This window comes from Balaenoptera physalus (genome assembly GCF_965194825.1).
Source record: "Balaenoptera physalus genome assembly, chromosome: 3".
Classification (NCBI taxonomy): domain Eukaryota; kingdom Metazoa; phylum Chordata; class Mammalia; order Artiodactyla; family Balaenopteridae; genus Balaenoptera; species Balaenoptera physalus.
The window spans coordinates 146,939,065-146,958,420 of NC_138890.1; the positions used below are offsets into that span (position 1 = coordinate 146,939,065).

A 19,356-nucleotide genomic window follows, 5' to 3' on the forward strand; every position below is an offset into this window, starting at 1 on the left:
CCTCTGCTATTGTTAACTTAGTAGCAGAGATCTAAAATAAAACCAAAATTAGTACATTACTGAAAAGCAGATATTAATTCTATGGTATAAATAAAGCCAAAAAGATATCTACGTGGGATCCTGAAATGAACCTAAGCATTGATGAAAAGGTTCACTTAATATAGCTGCATATATATTGATATATGTGTGTGTATATACATACATGCACATGCATACACACAAACACCATACTCTAACAGGCAGACACACCCAGATTAGTTACTCACTAACATCAACATATCAAGTATATACGTTTGTGTTAAAGGTATATTTAGGAAAAACATTGGATTAGTACTAAAAACTTTGTATTCACAAGCAATGAAATTACATGTGGAAAAAACCAGGAGAAATAATACAGCAGTTACTAATTAGGAGCTATATTCATTTCTTGATATTCAGCTGTAAGGATTCTTTGTTAGAACAGAGCTTAGAAAAGCAAGGCTGGCATAAATAAGCTGACAGAGGGCAGGGGAGAAAAAGATGGTCTAGATCAAGGGGACAAGAGGGTACCACTTTCCATCTTTCCATCTGACTCTTCTACAATTGTATAACTTATACTCTTTAGTTTATATATATAAGCCACTCCCAAACTTTCAGTGAAAATTAATAAAGACAATCTTTATCTAAAAGACAACAATTCTAGTGCAAGCCACTACATTCTAACAAGCTCTTTTACCTAAACAATTCTGAAAAGATGCATTCAAGTTAAACACTAAAGACTATTAATTAAAGCTAAAATCTTAATTAATTTTTATAGATCTGACAGCCATAATTTAAAATCTGAAAGCTTCACTAAAATAGTACAAATATTAGTGATTCAGAGGCAATCTTTTTTCATTTTTGAAAGACAAAACCAAATAAATTAACAGTGAGGAAGTAAACGTTTGAGAAGACAAGAATAAAAAGATTAGTCGTGACACGTTATTTCTTCGAATAGAGTTCTTAGTAGTAATACTGTTTTCAACGAGCTTTTTTTGATAGAGAAGGTACAAAGGCATTTTACAAAACTAATAACCAATACACCTTCTGTATCTCCTAATACATTAAGTGCAGTTACACAACTTTCTGTGATGATGCAAATGTTCTCTCTCTGCATTAATAAGGTAAACACTTGTCACATGTTGCTACTGAGAATATAAATTTTAAATTGTATATAGTTTAAACTTAATAGCCTAAAGAGGCTAGTGACTGTCATATTGGAAATCACAACTCTAGAGTTTCATGTATTTGTTAATAAGTATAAATCCAAGTTCTTAATGAACTTCTTTCACAGAATGTGAATTTAAAAATCAAACTATCACCTCTGTTGCCTTAAAAACTATATCCCAATCTATTTATACTGCACAGGCTAAACAGGCCTTACCACACAGCATCATTAAATTTTATATATACATATATAAAAAAATAGTATACAAAGGAACACAAAATTATATTTTCTATACAAACTGCCACTGTATTCTCAGCACTTAAGACTTTTTTTTCCTCCTGGAAACAATACTATTTATGTAACCAGAGAATTTAACTCAGAACCATGAGAAAAAAACCCACAAAAAACCCCCAAACCAAAACAAAAAAACCCCAAACAAATAAAAATACCAAAAAACCTTTAAAACTGATGATTTAACCCAATTTAAGAGGTAACTACCATTCCCTATTACTCTTCCATAGAAAAGGGCAAAACTACATATTTTAAAAAATAAAACATTCATAACTAATCACCTCCTCCACAAAAAGATGAAATAACCTTTTATATAACTTTCTAAACTATATACATTCAAACTATTCATCAGTAATTAACTCAGAGATAGGTCTGTGAGAAAACAATATTAAGAGACACTTAATATTCTTAAAAGAATTTATAATATTGAGTTTTGTATACCACATAGCTTTACTGAGACTTTAGAAATTAAAACTCAGTCAATTTATTACCTCATTATAGAGAATGGATTCTCTCTACAGTCAAAATAACTTTTTAAAAAGTTGTTAAATACATCTATTTCAGTCATCCATTCGAATCATTCACTTGATTAGCAAGCAACTTTCAAAACTACTGAAATAATTAAACAGCAAAAGGAACTCTTCTCTGTGAACCAACAGTAAAAATCATGACTACGGTGAGTAGTAGGGGTGGGAGAAAAAGAATTTTCAATGAGAACTTTTTATCTATATTACTGCAAATAATTTCACTGTGGTTTTATATTGTTCTTTTTCCATGCAGTAGTGTTTCAATTTTTGTAAATTTCCATTTTTTTTTATCCATAGTAACCCTAAAACTTAAAAGAAAACTCACTAGAACACAGATGACATCAGAGTAAGTATTCTTACCTTTATTTGACTTTGATGGTTTATTCTTGATAGGTTTAAGGGAACTTCTTGATTTATCCTCTCTATCTTTAATAAGTTTCTGAACATCATCCAAAGACAGTTTTTGCAGGACTACTACAGGCTTAGCTCCTTTATTTAGATCTTCAACTAATCCCATTTTTTCTACTTTGTCTTTCTGCTCTCCTTTCATTTCCATTTTCTTTGTCTCCTGAGTAATATTGCCATCTTTATCCCTCTTGATTTTTGGAATGACAAAATTTTTCAATGCACCAGACCTGCCCCCCAACAAATAACTTGGAAATTCTGCCTTATTGTCAGGGTGTGTTTTATTACTGTCTACTTTACTCTTGTTACCCTCTGTCCTTTTGTCATCTTTACTATTTGGTGATTTAAAACCAGGCTTATCAGGTCTTGATTTATTAGAATCTCCTTGTTTAACACGAGGACTGTCAGGTCTTGCTTTCTGCTCCCCAGAAGATGGTCTTTCCCGTGAGTCCCCTGATTCATGTCTATGTTTTCTTTCTATTTTATCAGGTTTTGAAACATCAGATTTAATGCCATGTTCATTTCTACTAGAGGATCTCAATGTTTCTGGTCTTCGAACCCTAGATTGATCCCCCCGATGTCGCTCAGATTCACTCCTGTCATCTGACTTTTGTTTACTATCATGGTCACGTCTTAGTGACTCAGAAATAGATCGCCCATCAGGTCTCTGCTTTAAGGCTTCAGCTCTTTCTGATTTTAACCGAGGTGAATCAGATTTAATGTCCTGTTTATGTTTAGACACTTCAGGTTTTTTCTCTGTTGTTGGCTTTCCAGAATCCCTCCTATTTTCATGCCTATGTTTTGGTGTTTCAGGCCGACCTTCATTTTTTTGCTTTGGAGTTTCAGGTCGGCCCTCACCTTTCTGCTTTGGAGTTTCAGGCCGTCCATCACCCTTTTGTTTTGGGGTTTCAGGATGCCCATCACTCTTTTGTTTTGGAGTTTCAGGTCGGCTTTCACCCTTTTGCTTTGGGGTTTCGGGTCTTGACTTTGTTGTTTCTGATCTGCCATTATTTTGTTTGTTGTCATTTAACTTTGTGTCAGACACTCTGTTTTCATTCTGTTTAGGCTCGGCTGTGGTGCTCTCATTTTGTCTGGATTCGATCACTCTGCTCTCATTCTGTTTAGGTTCTTCTGTTTGTACCTCAATTTTAGTTTCTATCTTACTTTCACTAGATTTTGTCTCTACCAATCTGTTTTCATTTGGTTTAGACTCTGCCAATCTACTTTCGTTTTGTTTCACTTCACTCTTTAAAAGCTCAGGATCAGACTTTTTTTTAGGAGTCTCAGGATGGTGTTCTGGTGTAGATTTAAGATTTCCAATAATATCTTCCTGAAGAACAGAAATAGGTGCATCATTACATTGTTTGATTTCTTCAGGCTTTTTTATGGAGTCTGAATCCTGAGTTACAGAGGCCTGAGAGTCCACTCTTCCTGCCTGATGAAGATCAATGCTAACCATTAATGCTGGCCTTGACCCATTTCCCGTAGAACCCGTCTCCTGAGAAGCTGGTCTATTACCTCCTGTAGCACCCCCAGCCTCCTGTGGGTAAGAATCTTGTTTTCTTTTTTTCAAAGGCTTATCTGAAATTCAAAGATAAATATTCAGTATCAGTAATAGACATATATTCTCATCTTATTAAAAACCATATGGACTTTGACTATTTTTTAAAGTCACATTTTTAAAAAATGTGGTGAATGCAAATGTCAATACGCATATATAAAATAGTAGGCACGAATGGCATAATACTTTTAAACCAAGGTTTGAGGAAATATTCATGCTTGCTGTACCTCAATAAATATTAGCGAGTATAGTATAAAGATCACTTAAACTGCTAACTGAATAAAAACTACAAAGAGCCCCAAATCTGCCAACATACAAAACAGGGTGCTTTTGTCACATGTAAGAAAAGTATGGAAAAGAATAAAACTCAAAAGAAAATAGAAATCATGCCACTGGAAAACAGGTAAATGAGGAGAGTAAGAAAAAAAAAAAGAATTTAATAGTTTGTTATTAACCTTTGATCCAGGATTCAAATTCTTCAAGGTGTCAACAGCACAAATGGAATTTAAAAGCTAACACACAGTTAGAAGTATCTTTAGACAAGGAAACATAATTATAAAAATGAGAAGCATATAATAAGAACTTTTTAGATAAACTCTGTCTTTCTTAAGCAACTTCAACTGAAGAAAAATGCTTCAGCTCTTCAACATAAAGTTCTAGGGGTCTATATACTGGCTTAATAAGAAATTATTTACAGTATTTATGTGCAATTTAATGACAAAAATCCACACAAACACAAATCTACCACTATAGTAAAATGTCATGGTATTTTTAACAGCTATGTATTTCTGTGCATGATTCCACTTGACTCAAGAGGCTCCTAGGTCATTTTCTATAAATTGAATTTCCAATTAGGTCTTGGGAATCATAACATGATATATAACTATAACATTATAGCACCCTGAGACTTTGCCTGCTTTAATGATACTTGCTGAATTGCCTGGCTGTTTTAAAAGTTATTTTTAATCTTTTTTTTTAATTCAGGAGAATCTTTAGATTCTCTTAATACTATTCATTCATTAATGTGATACAGTATCATTTAAGGAAAAGATCACAAGGTGAAAAGTCAAAATGACCACTAAAAAATAGCCCCTTAATATTAGGGAACCAAGTTCTGAAAAAAATGTTTTTAATAGTAATGATGCTTTTATACACCAAAGTTTCATCATTTCGTTTTGAAAGTGAGAAGCAGCAGTCCCTTACAGCTTACAACCTAATCAAATATTACTAAAATTTGCTTCAGATATTTGCCAGTAATGTTTTGAAGAACTAAGCCATTCTGCTTTTTCAGTAATTCAGAAGTCAAATCATCACATATACTCCACTTGCAAAATAACTACACGATGATAATAATAAAGTATATCATCATTAAACTGTTTTCCCTAGTTAAAACTAGCCTGGTAAGAACTTATATGAAGCTTTCTGCATCAATACCTAAGAAAAAAGCACTTAGAATACTAATTTATAGAATTTTGCTTTAGAATGTTCTGCCACACAAAATCATCTTTATATGTTGCCAAAGGGCACACCAAATAATTATTTCCTCAAAAACAGGATGCTTTGTAACCTTATACTTATCCCTTAAACTTTTATGATAAGCATTTAGAAAAAAAATTTAAGGATCTAGAAATTTAAATAGTATAATCTAATCTAAGATTTTTATATTTTTAAATGAAATATGCTTTATGAAAGTCATTAAAATGGTAACCTAAGCATACTTAAGAACTATTAATAACATAGATCTCAGGCATCTGAAGAGCTCTCTTAAGAGATCTGTGGCTCATCCTTCTATTAATATGAACAATCTGTCTTTCAGAAGAACATTAAAATAACCTGAAGGCTAAATTTTAAAAGATTACAAAATACTTAATAATTAATAGATCATTAACCTCATTCTAATTTATCTTTCATTATTAAAATGGAAACTTAGCAAAGAGTTTAATTTCAAAGAAATTATGTTCGATTTAGTTATCTTTATAGATGCTATGATTATTTATAATAAAAACATGAAAAGCATTTGCACATGAGTGATGTATGAAGATTGGGGAAGATCTTATAATTTTCTCTACTATGCATAAAATATTGCTAAATACGAAGTTTTAAGTTTTCAACTATTGAAAGGTACTACACCTCTTCTGTAAAACCTGGAAAAATTCCATTACTGCTGCAAGGACTCTTGGATACGTTAAGAGCACGCAGGTTCTGATTCACTTCATCTGATTCAGTTCCACCATGAACTTATTCCTGTAAAGTGGCTCTGAATCTGCACAGGCCACTTTTGTCTATTCACTTTTGTTATCAGTGTTCATTACATAATAATCTTCACCTAATGATGGAAAGCCATCTCTATGAAGAATAATTTTAATATTTGGGACACTATTACCTGTAAGCCCTCTAAAGCACTGGGAACCATAAAATTAGCTATCAAAATACAGGTGTTCCTGAAGAAAATGCATACAAAAAGATATAATTTTAAGACCAACAACACTTGTCATCTTGATGCTGATATTTTGAAAATAGTATCTGGCCCTTAAAGAAATTGTGAACTCAATTGTGCTTGTACGAAACAAACTATATCACTTGCCTAAATCTACAAGTGATAAATGAAAACACTTAAAGCAAAAAGCTGAACAATTGTACACACAATAGCCAATTATAAAAAATGAAAACGTCCCATCCCTAAACCACAGTACAGGCTAAGTGACTAACTGTCCTATTCCTGTCCCAAATCCCAGTCTCTTATTCCAAATGACAATAGATAATAATTTACTTCTAATCAGGGTTATAGTGCAAGAATATTTTAACATCATAAAAAACATTAGTGAAGCTAGACCATTCCTCATACTTGCTAACATGGAAAGTGGACCTTGGGAAAAGATGAAACAGGCAAAGATGAACAAAGAAACCCCCTCTTTAACAAGAGAAAGCAGGAATTTTCAGCACATGGAGATATTAATGTCTATGACAGCTCATCCCAGAAGCAAAGAAAAAGAGCCTTTTGAAATTAATTTATGTAATTACAGATGTTAAAAGTTTGAGCAAAAGATTGAGAAGAAGGTCCTTTAGGAATACTATAAAATATTAGGTTGCACAGAATTAACCTATCAGTGTATATAAATCTTTCCAAAGAAGAGAGAACAGGCCAAAGGAACATAAATATCTAGCAGCCAGAAAAGTGTCTTCTGTGTGTGGAACAGAGGTGTATTAGGTTATACCACAGCCTACGTAAAATATTTCTAAGCGTATTCTATCTCTTTTCCTGAATTCCATAGTTATCAAACAACCATGTTTGCCAAACTTTCTAATCTATTTACAAGGTACAGGTTTTTGATTTCTGGTCTATTGAGGGGAATGCTTCATTCATTCGTAACAAATGAATATAATGGGAAACAAGCTCAGAACCTAGAGCAGAGAGTCCTCAGTAAAACCATGTATACCACACAAGTAGTCTTGTTTGCTCCTTGCTACCAGCAATAAAATAGTTATAAAAAAGTACTCAGTGCCAAACCTTAGAATACAGTAAATATCAATTTTACGATATACAGTAGTTCTAAAATGCAGTGGTAGCTAGTGATAAATTCATTTCAAAAAGTATTTCATCTCTCAAGGGCCGACTGTAAGACTACCACTTCAGAAAACTTTACTTTTATTTATGACCTCACCTATAAACTTAGAGCAACATACCAACCCTTTAATCTTTCCAAAATCTCAAGATAACTGCTTATATATAAAACACTATCTCATCATACAATGCAGAAATTGAATATAAAATGACAAGATACAAATGTTAGCTGGTACCTAAAATTCCAAAGGTTTTCAAATAAAGCTGTCAGAAGACAAGTTAGAGATGACAGCACTAATATGAGGCCGGCCAAATCAGCATAACCAATTTGGGAAAAACCATCTAAATCAAACTGAAAATCAGAGAGTTCATCTTTTCCCTTAAATCTTAATAGAACCAGATACCTCTGTAAGTCAAATTACATTGTTTTAAAATTGTAAGTCAACTTTGCTCACTCAACTTTTCAGCTATCTTTGTTATAGTCACACCATCAGAGATTACAGAGAAAACTGATAATTAAAATTAAAATATACATAACAAGTGTCAGGAAGAACAGTATGCTGCTTGTCGATTTTGTTTTAATCTCCCAAAGAAAAGTTAGTAGTCTAAAATAAGTTTGCTAACATGCAATTAGCATTATTTACTATCCTTATTTCCATTCAGTTTTTAAAAGTAAAAACTTTGGTTTTAACAAATATGATACTGTAAAAGTTCAAAAAAGTAAGAAAAAAAGTTCACCATTTCCTCTGTTTTCGTTCCTACCAACAATTAGGTCATTAAAAAAAGATTATACTCCTTTTAAAGAATATAATTTTCCAAAACACAGATTAAAACGTCATGCAAAAGTTCAGTTTGCAAGGCAACTAATTATTTCTTGGTCAAGAAATTACAATTGTATATGTTTTCTGCAAAACTGTCACAGGACTCAGGAATTTTGGAAAGGTTAATATTATTGAGAGCAGCTGAATAATACTGCTCTCTTCATTTGACATGCATATACTTTTATAAGTGGTTAGAGGAAGAGATATATATTGGAACCCATAGAGTTACTTCCTAAATCCCACACTACTAAGCAAAGAGAAAAAGGGCAAGCAACACTTTATTTCTTCTTTAACGTCCATGATTTGTTAGTTAAAAACAAAACAAAAAAACACCACCAGTTCCCTAGCCAATAAAATGAAGATTTCTAGCAATCTCTTTATTTGCATCTACCCGTGATTTATGCACTTAGCAAACACTGTAGTACAACAATTACCAAATACAGTAACGTTAAAAAGAGACAAATGATAGACAAGAAACATAATTCGAATCTTCAGCATGTTTCTTAGCAGAGGAACACAATTATCTAAAAATGATCCTGTCACATAATGAACAAGATCATAGATAAAAATGAGCTCTAGTCAACATCAAGAAGTTTTGCTTTATAATGACCAAATAGAAACTCTAAGAACTATAAATCAATCTAGAATATTGAACTATAAAATTAAATCTTAAAGTATTCTTTGGTTTGAATGGTCAAATATGTATATGCCTCTACTGTAGAGACATCAAATTCATAAATTACTAATTTCAACCACTGATTCATTAGTCTCTCTAAAAATTTAAGAGATTTTACACATAATGTTCACCAAATAATCAAGGAATTAACAAAACTTACTTTGATTATGATTTTTTATAAAGCACAAAAAGAAAGCCCATAAACTCATAGAACAGGTGTCTTGAAAATCCATCCTAATACACTAGTCAGACAAAAGAGAACACTTAACCATAATCACCAACAAAAGATCCCTGATTCTTAAAGTCTGCTATTTCATATTAACTTAAAATTCTTTCCTAATTTGTTTACTTAAAAAAAAATTCGCATTATTAAGAGATGACAGAATTAGAAACTAAGTGAAAAATCTAACTGCATAAAAAACATACACATAAACTTTTCTTAAATGTACTGATTCAAAATAATTCTATAGCGGTTAACCTTGTTTTGGTAGAAAAAATGTGAAGATGCAAAATTATATTAACCTAACTTGTGGAAAACACATGTAATATAGAAATGCTAATGTTCATTTTAGTAGACAAGCACAGATAAAATCACTTGGTATATAATAGCTGACAGATGTGTCATATAGAATTACCATATCTCAGATAGTGGTTTTAGATAAAAAATGAAATTAAGACTTTAACTTCTGAGGGATGAGCATTTTAGTAATAAAACCATAATTGAGGAGAAACATTAAAAATTATAAAATATAATGAGAAAAAAAAGAGTTACTTTAAAAAACTTTTTTGACATTATAATTAAATATTTGCCGAGAGCATGAAGTGGTAGTAATGAGACTATTTTACCTTTGTCTTGAACTTCTTTTGAAAAGCGCTCCCTTTCAATAGCCGATTCTCTCTCTATTCGCTCAATTTCAGCCAATGCATCCAATTCCACTTCATCATATATAGGTCCCTGTTGTGATACCTGTTGCTGATTCTGTACCACAGAAGTCTGGGGCTGTTTTGTAGCAACTGAAGTGTTCTGTTGTAAAACAGGCACTTGATTTGCTGGAAGGAATGCTGTTTGTTCTTGCTGCGACAAACACTGAGCAGCATTTAATGGGCGGTTTACATCCTGTGGAGTAATGGGTGTTTTTGAAGTCTGTCCTGGGTACTGCACATTAAAAGGAATATCATTTTCTGAAACATTGCTATTTTCCATACCAGAAAGCATATCCTCTTGCTGGTCCATGTCTGAAGACCTTACTCGAGAAAGTCTTAATGTAAGTTTAGTAGAGTCCTTGGATGGAGAGCTAATGATATCATACATTGCAGCTTTCTCACTCTGGTCTTTTTCATCCTTGCCTAATTTCATTTTCTTTTGCTTCTTTTGTTTTCTTTCTGGAGAATCTAACAAGATGTCTGGTGGAACATCTCGAGGTGATGAGCAAGGTAGAGACTGAGACTGTAGGATTAAAGGTGGTCTTGATCCTAGAAAAACAATTCAACAGGAATGAACAGTTGTGCTAGTTTTACATTTTCAGACAATGTGATAGACATATTAAATAAGTGACAATACAGTACCGTTAGAAAAAATGTTAAATTATCTCATCCAAGCTACTTATTTACAGAACATGAAAAGAAAGCCTAAAGATGTGTCCCCCATGGTCTTTTAGCTTGCTGGTATATGATCCAGGTTTGAATTAAAATATGAGTATCCCATCTTCCAGACCAGTATTATTTCTATTTTTTCACGCAAAAAATATAAATACTTAGCTTGAAAATGGCAAAAGACTTCACTATTTCTAAAGATGCAACACAAATATTTTGGGTATGATCATCTCTATTCTCTCACTTATTATCTAGGAAAACTGACGTGTCTAAAGTAAAAATAAGTCTGTCAAATTACAAAAAAATAAAAAAATTAATCCTAGGGTGTACACTCACAGGAATACTTAATGGTATAAGAAAAAGGAAGTGGGAAAAATTACAATGATCAGTCTTCACTTACTTAACAAATTGGTGGTAAAGTATTAATTTATACCTTTATGTGGTCTTCTCTTTCTCCCTCCACTTAACATCGTTCACATACTCTCTTCAGCTTGCTAATCCTCCTTTTATTAGAAAAATATGCAGGTCCAGCAAATAAAATATCTTCAGCCCAGATCCCATTAAATTAAACACTATACGATATAAGGAAGTGTTAAAAGTAAGGTAATTGAATGGGAAAATTTTTCCTAGTTAACAAGCTGTCAATGAGGAAAAACTGCATCAATATGCTTCAGAAATAAAAGTATAATTGTATCTGAATAATATATACATTTCTTTGAATTAGATTATAAAAATTTTAAAAACCCATAGGAAATTATAAAAATCAGTCAAGCTAAAAGTGCTTTATATGGTTGGCCAAAAAATGTTCGTTCGGGTTTTCCATAACATCTTACACGTTGTAACACATCATACTGCCTTTTTATTTAAAGTTTACGTGTCACATTATATATATTTTAGAACAAACTTTAAATTCCAACAATTTATCTAAAAATTAAACTAGGCTAATTGAAGATGCATTCAACCTTCAAAACTAGTTGGAAAACAACCTCACGAACAGAAATAGAGGCTTCTGATGACTAATGTGTTCGTGAGGTTAACTGTTCTCAAGTTTTCTTCTCTTTCTATCTAAAGTTATCTATCCACCTAACAATCCATTCATCCATTCACTCATCTATCCAGCCTCAACAGTTAGAGGAAAAATGGTCTGGTTATCTAGAGCAACCAGCTATCCCACTGTTATTCCTCCCTGGCACTCTGATTATTTCTTACTCTGAAAATACTTGTAAGATATGTACCTAACTTTGATACCTAAAGTACAAATAGAGTTACTCTGGAAGTTGTTCTCTCTTTCAGAAGCCGGGTTATTTCTATGTCTGGAAGTTCATAGAATTATAGAATTAGAATGGCTCATAATTCTAATTATTGAATTAGAATGGCTCATAAAAGTTCAACTGTCACCTCATGAAGAATCCCTGATCAAAGAGTTCGAACATAATCTATGAAAAAAAAAATCTTTACAATGAGGCAGACCAGTCCATGTTTTAGACAGCTATAATTAGAATTTCTCACAGATAGATAAAATTTATTATCAGCTATATTGCAATTAATTAAAAGCTACTTCTTTAAAGTGGATACAATATTCTCTTCCAACAAACTTGGATGACTCCAATTATTAGACCTTAGTTTTAAGTATTTTAAAAAATAGTTCAAATCTGGACTTAGAATTTTGTGACTCTATTATACACAGAAGACCACACAAGGTTCTTTGGGAATTTGAAGATAAATAAAATGAAATTCATGTCCGTAAGATAGTACAGGATAAGTTATTAGAAAAAAACAGAAACTAATGGCTTGGGGAAACCAGGGAAGGGTCCAAAGAAGATCACCCATTTAACTTAGAATTTGAAGAATTAATACGACTTTAATAAGTAGAAATGAAAGTAGGTGTAAGAGATCTAGTGAAGTAATTAACATAGAACAGGCCAGATTTTGATAAATGACTACCTAAGAAGTAAGAGAAGACTTTAAAGATAATTCAGGATTTGGAATAGCATTAAGAGAAACAGGAATGGAGGAAAGAACAGTGAGAACAATTTTGAACATGAATTTGAAATACCAGCTAGATATGAGGAGGTTTTGTCTGGAAATGAAAAATTACAACTTGGGAGACAGGACTGGAAGCAAAAGACATTGATTTGGGAGTCCTGTTCACAAAAGTAACAAATGCTATTACCAAAGCTGAGTAAAATAGCCAAGGAAAAAAGTACAATGGAAGATTAAAAATCTAATGATAGAAATCTTGAGAAATGATAGAGCAGAGAAAAGAGCTAATGAAGAAAAAAAAATCAATGAAAAAAGGAGGAGGAAAATAGGTGGATTCAACACAAAATAAATTTGGGGGGGAGGGTGAAGATTGGGGAAAGCTGATCAATAATTTCAAATATTTAAGAAAGATGAAAAAGATTGTGGTTTGAAAAGACCACTGGATTATTAGTAAGAATGATACTGTATATATCTGAAAACAGTATCAGTAAGTACAGGTTCATTTTTTTCTACAATAAGTGAAAAACAATAGAGAATAATTTTTGGTAACTGCATTAAGAAGTCTGAATTCTTTACTCAACTGAAGTGTGAAAAATTTAAGGAAATTTTAGTTACAATGATACCTTTTGGAGTTCCATCACTTCCAGCAGGGGAACATACTGGCTGTGGAGACCTCAAGGGAAAAGATGCAGCATTCCTCATTGTTGAAGAATCTCCATCCTAGGAATAGAGTATAACATTTATATCTTGAATGATAGAAGAGGCTTTATAGAAATCTTAAAGAGAACCAATAAAAGACATAAATTACTGACAGGTAAAGTGTTGGTATTCAAAAGCATAATTCTTCTGCACTTTCCTGTTTTCTTCGTGGTATATCTTAGAAGAATTGAAATTGTATCCAAAAGAATCAACAGCCTAAGCATAGCAATGAATAAGAAAACTGGTATTACTAGTATGCTCCATTTTTGTTTGCTATTTTCTACCAAAGGAGCTCTGAACATCCCACCAGGCTGTAAATGTAAATGTCTTGAGGGCAGAGTCCAATGTCATCTTTGTTAAACTTAAATACATGTAACTTATGTGATAATACCATCAAGCCAATGACAAGACAGATTTCCAGTATGTGGAATATTTCAGTAACATTAAAGCAACATTAAATTTCAGGGAAAAAAATTTCTGTACAAGTCTTAGAGGGAAAAAGAGCTAAGCACTAATAAATAAAGGCTCATTATTTAAGAGGACATCTTTGTGTGAGCAAACATTTAAAAATGAAGTATATTTCATTAAGGACCTAAACCTCTAGACCAGAGGTTGGCAAACTTTTTCTGTAATGGGACAGATAGTATATATTTTAGGCTTTATGGATCATATACAGTTTGTCACATAACATTCTTTGTTGTTGTTCTTTTAAACTCTTTATAACTGTGAAAATCAGTCTTAGTTTATGGGTCAGACTACCGGCCAGTTTACCAACCCTGCTCTATAGGTACAGCTAGATTCTCAGACCCAGTATAATCCTCAATAAGAGGTAGATATCCTTCAAATTACAGAATTGAAATACTAGGTTATGAGACAAATATTAGAACTATTTTATTACCTTAATGATAACTAATATATTACATACGTCACTACTTAGCCTGTGCACCATGTGTAGGTAGTCGTCACTTGAGCCATGTCTAGGATTATCAGCATGATGATTAGCAGAATTGCCAGACAACGAACCAGAAACTTTATTATCATGTAGGTTTCTCAAACCACCTGCAACAATGGGACTTGATACCGATGCTGAAATTAATAAGAATTTTAAAAAAGCTTTATAAAAATAAACTGTTAAAATTCTTACAGGACAATAATAATTGTTCGCAAGTAATATTTTAGCATACATAAATTACAAAGACTAATATATTGAGCTGGCTGACTATCCAGAGCTTGATCAAATCTTAACACTTTGCCACAAGTCATTCAGATTGATTTTTGAAAAGAAATAAGACATTAGATATGGCTGAAGCTCTCCATATATCTGCATATTCCTCTCCTCTACTTCCTTCCCCTTATTCCCTACAAGTAACCACTATAATGAATTTAGAGTTCACTCTACCTATGAATACCTTTTTACCTTTGCTATAAATGAATATATTCTTAAATAACACATAGCACTATTTTGCACATTATGACTTTGTATAAATGGTGTATGTATTGTATATATCCTTCTATAACTTGCTTTTTAATTCAATATTGTATTGAAATGTATCCATTTTTATATATGTAGTTTTAAATTCATTTACTTTGAATAATTACATATATTCTGCTGCATAATGTACATACTTTATCCATCCTTGTGTTAGTAGTTTATTTTTTTATTTTAAAAAAATATTTATTTATTTGTTTGTTTGCGCCAGGTCTTAGTTGCAGCAGGCGGGATCCTTAGTTGAGGCTTGCTGGCTCCTTAGTTGTGGCATGCAAACTCTTAGTTGCAGCACGCAAACTCTTAGTTGTGGCATGCATGTGGGATCTAGTTCCTGGACCAGGGATTGAACCCAGGCCCCCGGCATTGGGAGTGTGGAGCCCTAACCACTGTGCAACCAGGGAAGTCCCTTGTTAGTAGTTTAGATTGCTTGAGTATTTTTGCCATCATAAACAATGCTGTAATGTATATTCTTGTATATGACTTTTTTTACAAACGTGTCTAGGAGTGAAATTGCTGGATATTCCTGTTTTTAAACTTTACTAAATATTAACAAATAGCTTTCCAAATTATTTATGTCCACTCTACTGGTAGTAGATAAGTGTTCATACTGCTCTATATCCTTGCCAATGATTTTCGTCAATTTGAAGATGGGAAATGTCTCGGACAGCCACTTTAATTAGCATTTCCTTCCTTAATTAACAGTGAAACCAAGCATCTTTTCATGTGTATTGGACATTCAGATTCCCTACTTAACACAAAATCATAAAAATTACTGTCTGATATTTTCTTTCAAAAGTTTCATAGTTTTGTTTTTTCACACTTAGTCTTTAATCCATGTAAGAACAGAATATCTTTCCCATGAATGCTTGCTAGAACTTGAGATAAAACTGCCTGAGCATTTTTATCCCCACCCCTACTTATAAGGGAGATAGATTTTTAACAACTGAAGGAGGTATATGTATTTTAAACTGGAATAGATATTGTCAAACTGCTCTCTAAAATGGTTGTATCAATTTATGTCCCTATGAAGACTGTATGAAGTTCAAATTTCCCTGCACACTATAAAATGTTACTAATCTGATAGATATAAAATTTTATTTCAATTTAATTTTGATTTGCATCCCTTTAATTGTGAGCCAGGTTGACCGTACTTTCGTATATGTATTAAATCTTTCCGTATCCACTTTGCTTTGCTTTTTCAGTAAACTGTTTAATTCTGTAGTCTATTTTTGTCTTATTCTTATCAACCTGCATAAGATCTTGCTATATTTAAAATGAATACTTTGTAATAAATATTGAAAAAATTTTTTCCCTAAATTTACTTGTCCTTATTTCTTCTCTCCTATTACACAGAAATTTATAATTAATCTGGTTTTTTTTCCATTTCTAGAATCCAGTCCTGCTTAGAAACAAGGCCTTCTCGACCCTAAGGTACCCAAAATTCACCCCATGTTTTCTTCTTACAATTTCTTTTTAAATTAATTAATTTATTTTTGGCTGCACTGGGTCTTCCTTGCTGTGTGCGGGCTTTCTCTAGCTGCAGAGAGTGAGGGCTACTCTTCGCTGCGGTGCGCAGGCTCCTCATTGTGGTGGCTTCTCTTGTTGCAGAGCACGGGCTCTAGAGCGCAGGCTCAGGAGCTGTGGCACACGGGCTCAGCAGTTGTGGCTCGCGGGCTCTAGAGCACAGACTCAGTAGTTGCGGCGCTCAGGCTTAGTTGCTCCGCGGCATGTGGGATCTTCCCGGACCAGGGCTCAAACCCGTGTCCCCTGCATTGGCAGGCAGATTCTTAACCACTGCGCCACCAGGGAAGCCCCTTCTTCTTATAATTTTATGACTTAAAATACAAACGTAAATAGTTCATCCATCTAGAACATTTTTGCTCTAGATGATCTAGGAATCCAAATAAAATTTCAAAATGCCTAGCCAACCAATCCAACATGATTTATTAAACAATCCATTATTACACACTGATTCAAAGTACCACCTTTAGAATGACAAAATTGGAAAATCACCATTTTCCAATGACCAGTGTAAAAACTGATGAAAAGAGAATCATTATTGGATGGTAAACCCTTTAGGATAAAGATTAATAGGAAATAGGACAGTTACATGATCTCAAAATATCACCTGACAGATTGCTCACTGATTGCAAAGAAATATTATGTTCCTTATAAAAGAAGACATGGAGTAGTCATCACCTAAATGTCACTAATAATGAAGCCACTTGCCATTATATGCCCTCTGATGTGATGCAATATCAAGTGTACAACATTACTTATTTAGGACCCTTGCCAGAAATATACAGAGCCTTTAAAATAACTAACAGAGCCTTTAAAATAACTTCCAGTTGGTAGGAAATACAGGAAGTATATAAGCAAATTAAACAACACAATGAGGAAACAGTGAAGTCTAGAATATGGGATAGTCTACATCAAAAGTAGCACAGACTCCTCAAAAAAAACAAAAATTACTGTCATGGGGAAAGGGTATGGGACTGTTTAGATTAAAAGAATCAAAAGAGATGTAAAAACCAAATGCAATGTGTGAGAAACTAGATTAGATCATATGTGGGGGAAAAAAGGTTATAAAAGACATATTTGAGGCAACTGGTGAAAACAATGTAGATGGTATCAGATGATACTACAGAAATGTTCATAATTTTTTTAGGGGTAAATTATTACACTTGGTGTTTATAAAGGAGAATTGACTTCCTAGCAGATGTATTTAAGGACAGAGAGGCAGAATGCCTGTTGGTGAAATGGTTCACTGTGCTATTCTTTCAACTTTTCTGCATGGTTAAAATTTTTATAATATAAAGTGTTTTTTAAATATTACCTTTCACAAACTCTGAATTCCCACAGACATCTGCCTTATTTCTGGAACCATTTCTGTCCCATTTACCAATCTATTTGTTCCTTACCATATTAAATTTTCTTATTTATAATAATTTTGGTATCTGTGTGGGGCTAATCCCTAGTATTATTTTTGGTCTCTCAAGTATCTGAGAATTTCTAAGAAATGATTCATTACTGAATAGGCCCTCAAACTACATTTTTCTTTTGATTTTGTGATTTCAACTTATTCTTTTGAAAAAGCTGGGTTTATCTTGTTATAAAACAACAACAGTGTTTAAAGTAAAAATTTATGGTTTTTTTCTACACATATTTATGTGGATATTTCCGTATGAAGCAAATGTGTCCTTTCAATATTTTCCCTCTTATTAATTACATTTAAAATGTTTCACATAACTTTGGCATACCAGAGTAGAAGAGTAATATTTCACAAGTATCAAGAGCCCATATACACGCATACTTCTGTTCAGCACTCACACTAAATTCTATAATTTTGGACGTGTCTATTCCAAAGGTGTGGTTTGTCTCCAGGTTTTTCCTTGACTTACTGTATAAAATAGGCTCAACCTACCATTTCATTATCTAGCTTTGGAAAACCAGAAGTTGGCTGTTTTAATAGATGACACTAAGTTAAAAGTTTGTAAGATAAAAGTTTATAAATGAAGCATGTTTTGATCCATGCATAATAAAAAACCAAGAATACAAACAGGAACTAATGACTGACTGTGAATGTTAAAAATTTGCTGTTAATTATGAGGGACAAAAACACAGATATCTGTTATATTACCTTTTGTACTTTTCAAAATTTCTCTAAAAAAGTACAATATACTAGTAAATACATTATTTAATAGCCATGACATAGATCCCAACGCAGTATGATCTTAAAAAGACATATTATCAACAATTGACTTCAAATGAGAACTAGTAATCTAATCCCAGAAAATTTTGAATCCAAGAATATTAATTTTCCTCTACCAGTACTGTATCTACTTGATATTAAAATTTTCACACTACATATACTTTACTAATTAAAACGTAATTCTTCTTTGACTTAGTGCTACTGTAAGAAGCCCAATTAAATAAAGCAGTTCCTAATTTCATAACTAGATATATTCAGTTGTATAATATAATGAGGTAATCCAAAGAGTCAAATTACACTGATATTTTTATCTCCCAAATGACTTCCCAAGTAATAAATATAACATATTTTTAATAATATAAGCCACAGCTTAAAAGAAATGTTCATTGACAGAAAAGTATACAGTTTAGTATTTGTGTTTTAAAATTTATAAAAAGAAAAAAATGAATTTGCTGGGAACTAGAGGCATTCCCTGTAAATAAACAAGCAACTTCCTTACCTTGCTGCATTTGTGGATGTGTTGTATAACTTGAAGGATGGGAATATGGCATGTATCCTGCAGGGCTTTGTGGGGCATATGGACTAGGCACTGGGCTGTTTTGTTGTGGCATAAATCTGTTCCCAGAGCTTGTCTGTGGTGGCACAAACCGGCTAAAACCCAAAATCCAAATAAACAATATCAGGAAATGAAATAAATATGATATTCCTTGATATTTCACTGTCATAAAATTCTCCAAACTCTAATTTGTATAAAATAAATGTACACAGAAAAATTCTGAAAAATAAATAACGTACAAAAATCATTCACAATTCATAATCTAAGAGTTATACTAAGCAGTTTGTAAAAACTG

At 32.6% G+C, this 19,356-nt stretch overlaps 1 protein-coding gene across 5 annotated transcripts in view; it reads right to left on the minus strand.

Annotated features, from left to right (window-relative positions):
• The window catches only part of NIPBL (NIPBL cohesin loading factor), a 199,915-nt gene that overhangs the window by 85,885 nt on the left and 94,674 nt on the right, over positions 1-19,356 (minus strand). For all 5 annotated transcript variants that reach the window (XM_082453662.1, XM_082453663.1, XM_082453660.1 and 2 more), the window contains 5 exons: positions 19,005-19,156; positions 14,230-14,390; positions 13,229-13,325; positions 9,876-10,502; positions 2,365-3,990 (listed from right to left, as the gene is read on the minus strand). In XM_082453662.1, coding sequence (XP_082309788.1) covers positions 2,365-3,990; positions 9,876-10,502; positions 13,229-13,325; positions 14,230-14,390; positions 19,005-19,156 — 2,663 coding nt within the window. The remainder of the gene's footprint in view (positions 1-2,364; positions 3,991-9,875; positions 10,503-13,228; positions 13,326-14,229; positions 14,391-19,004; positions 19,157-19,356) is intronic.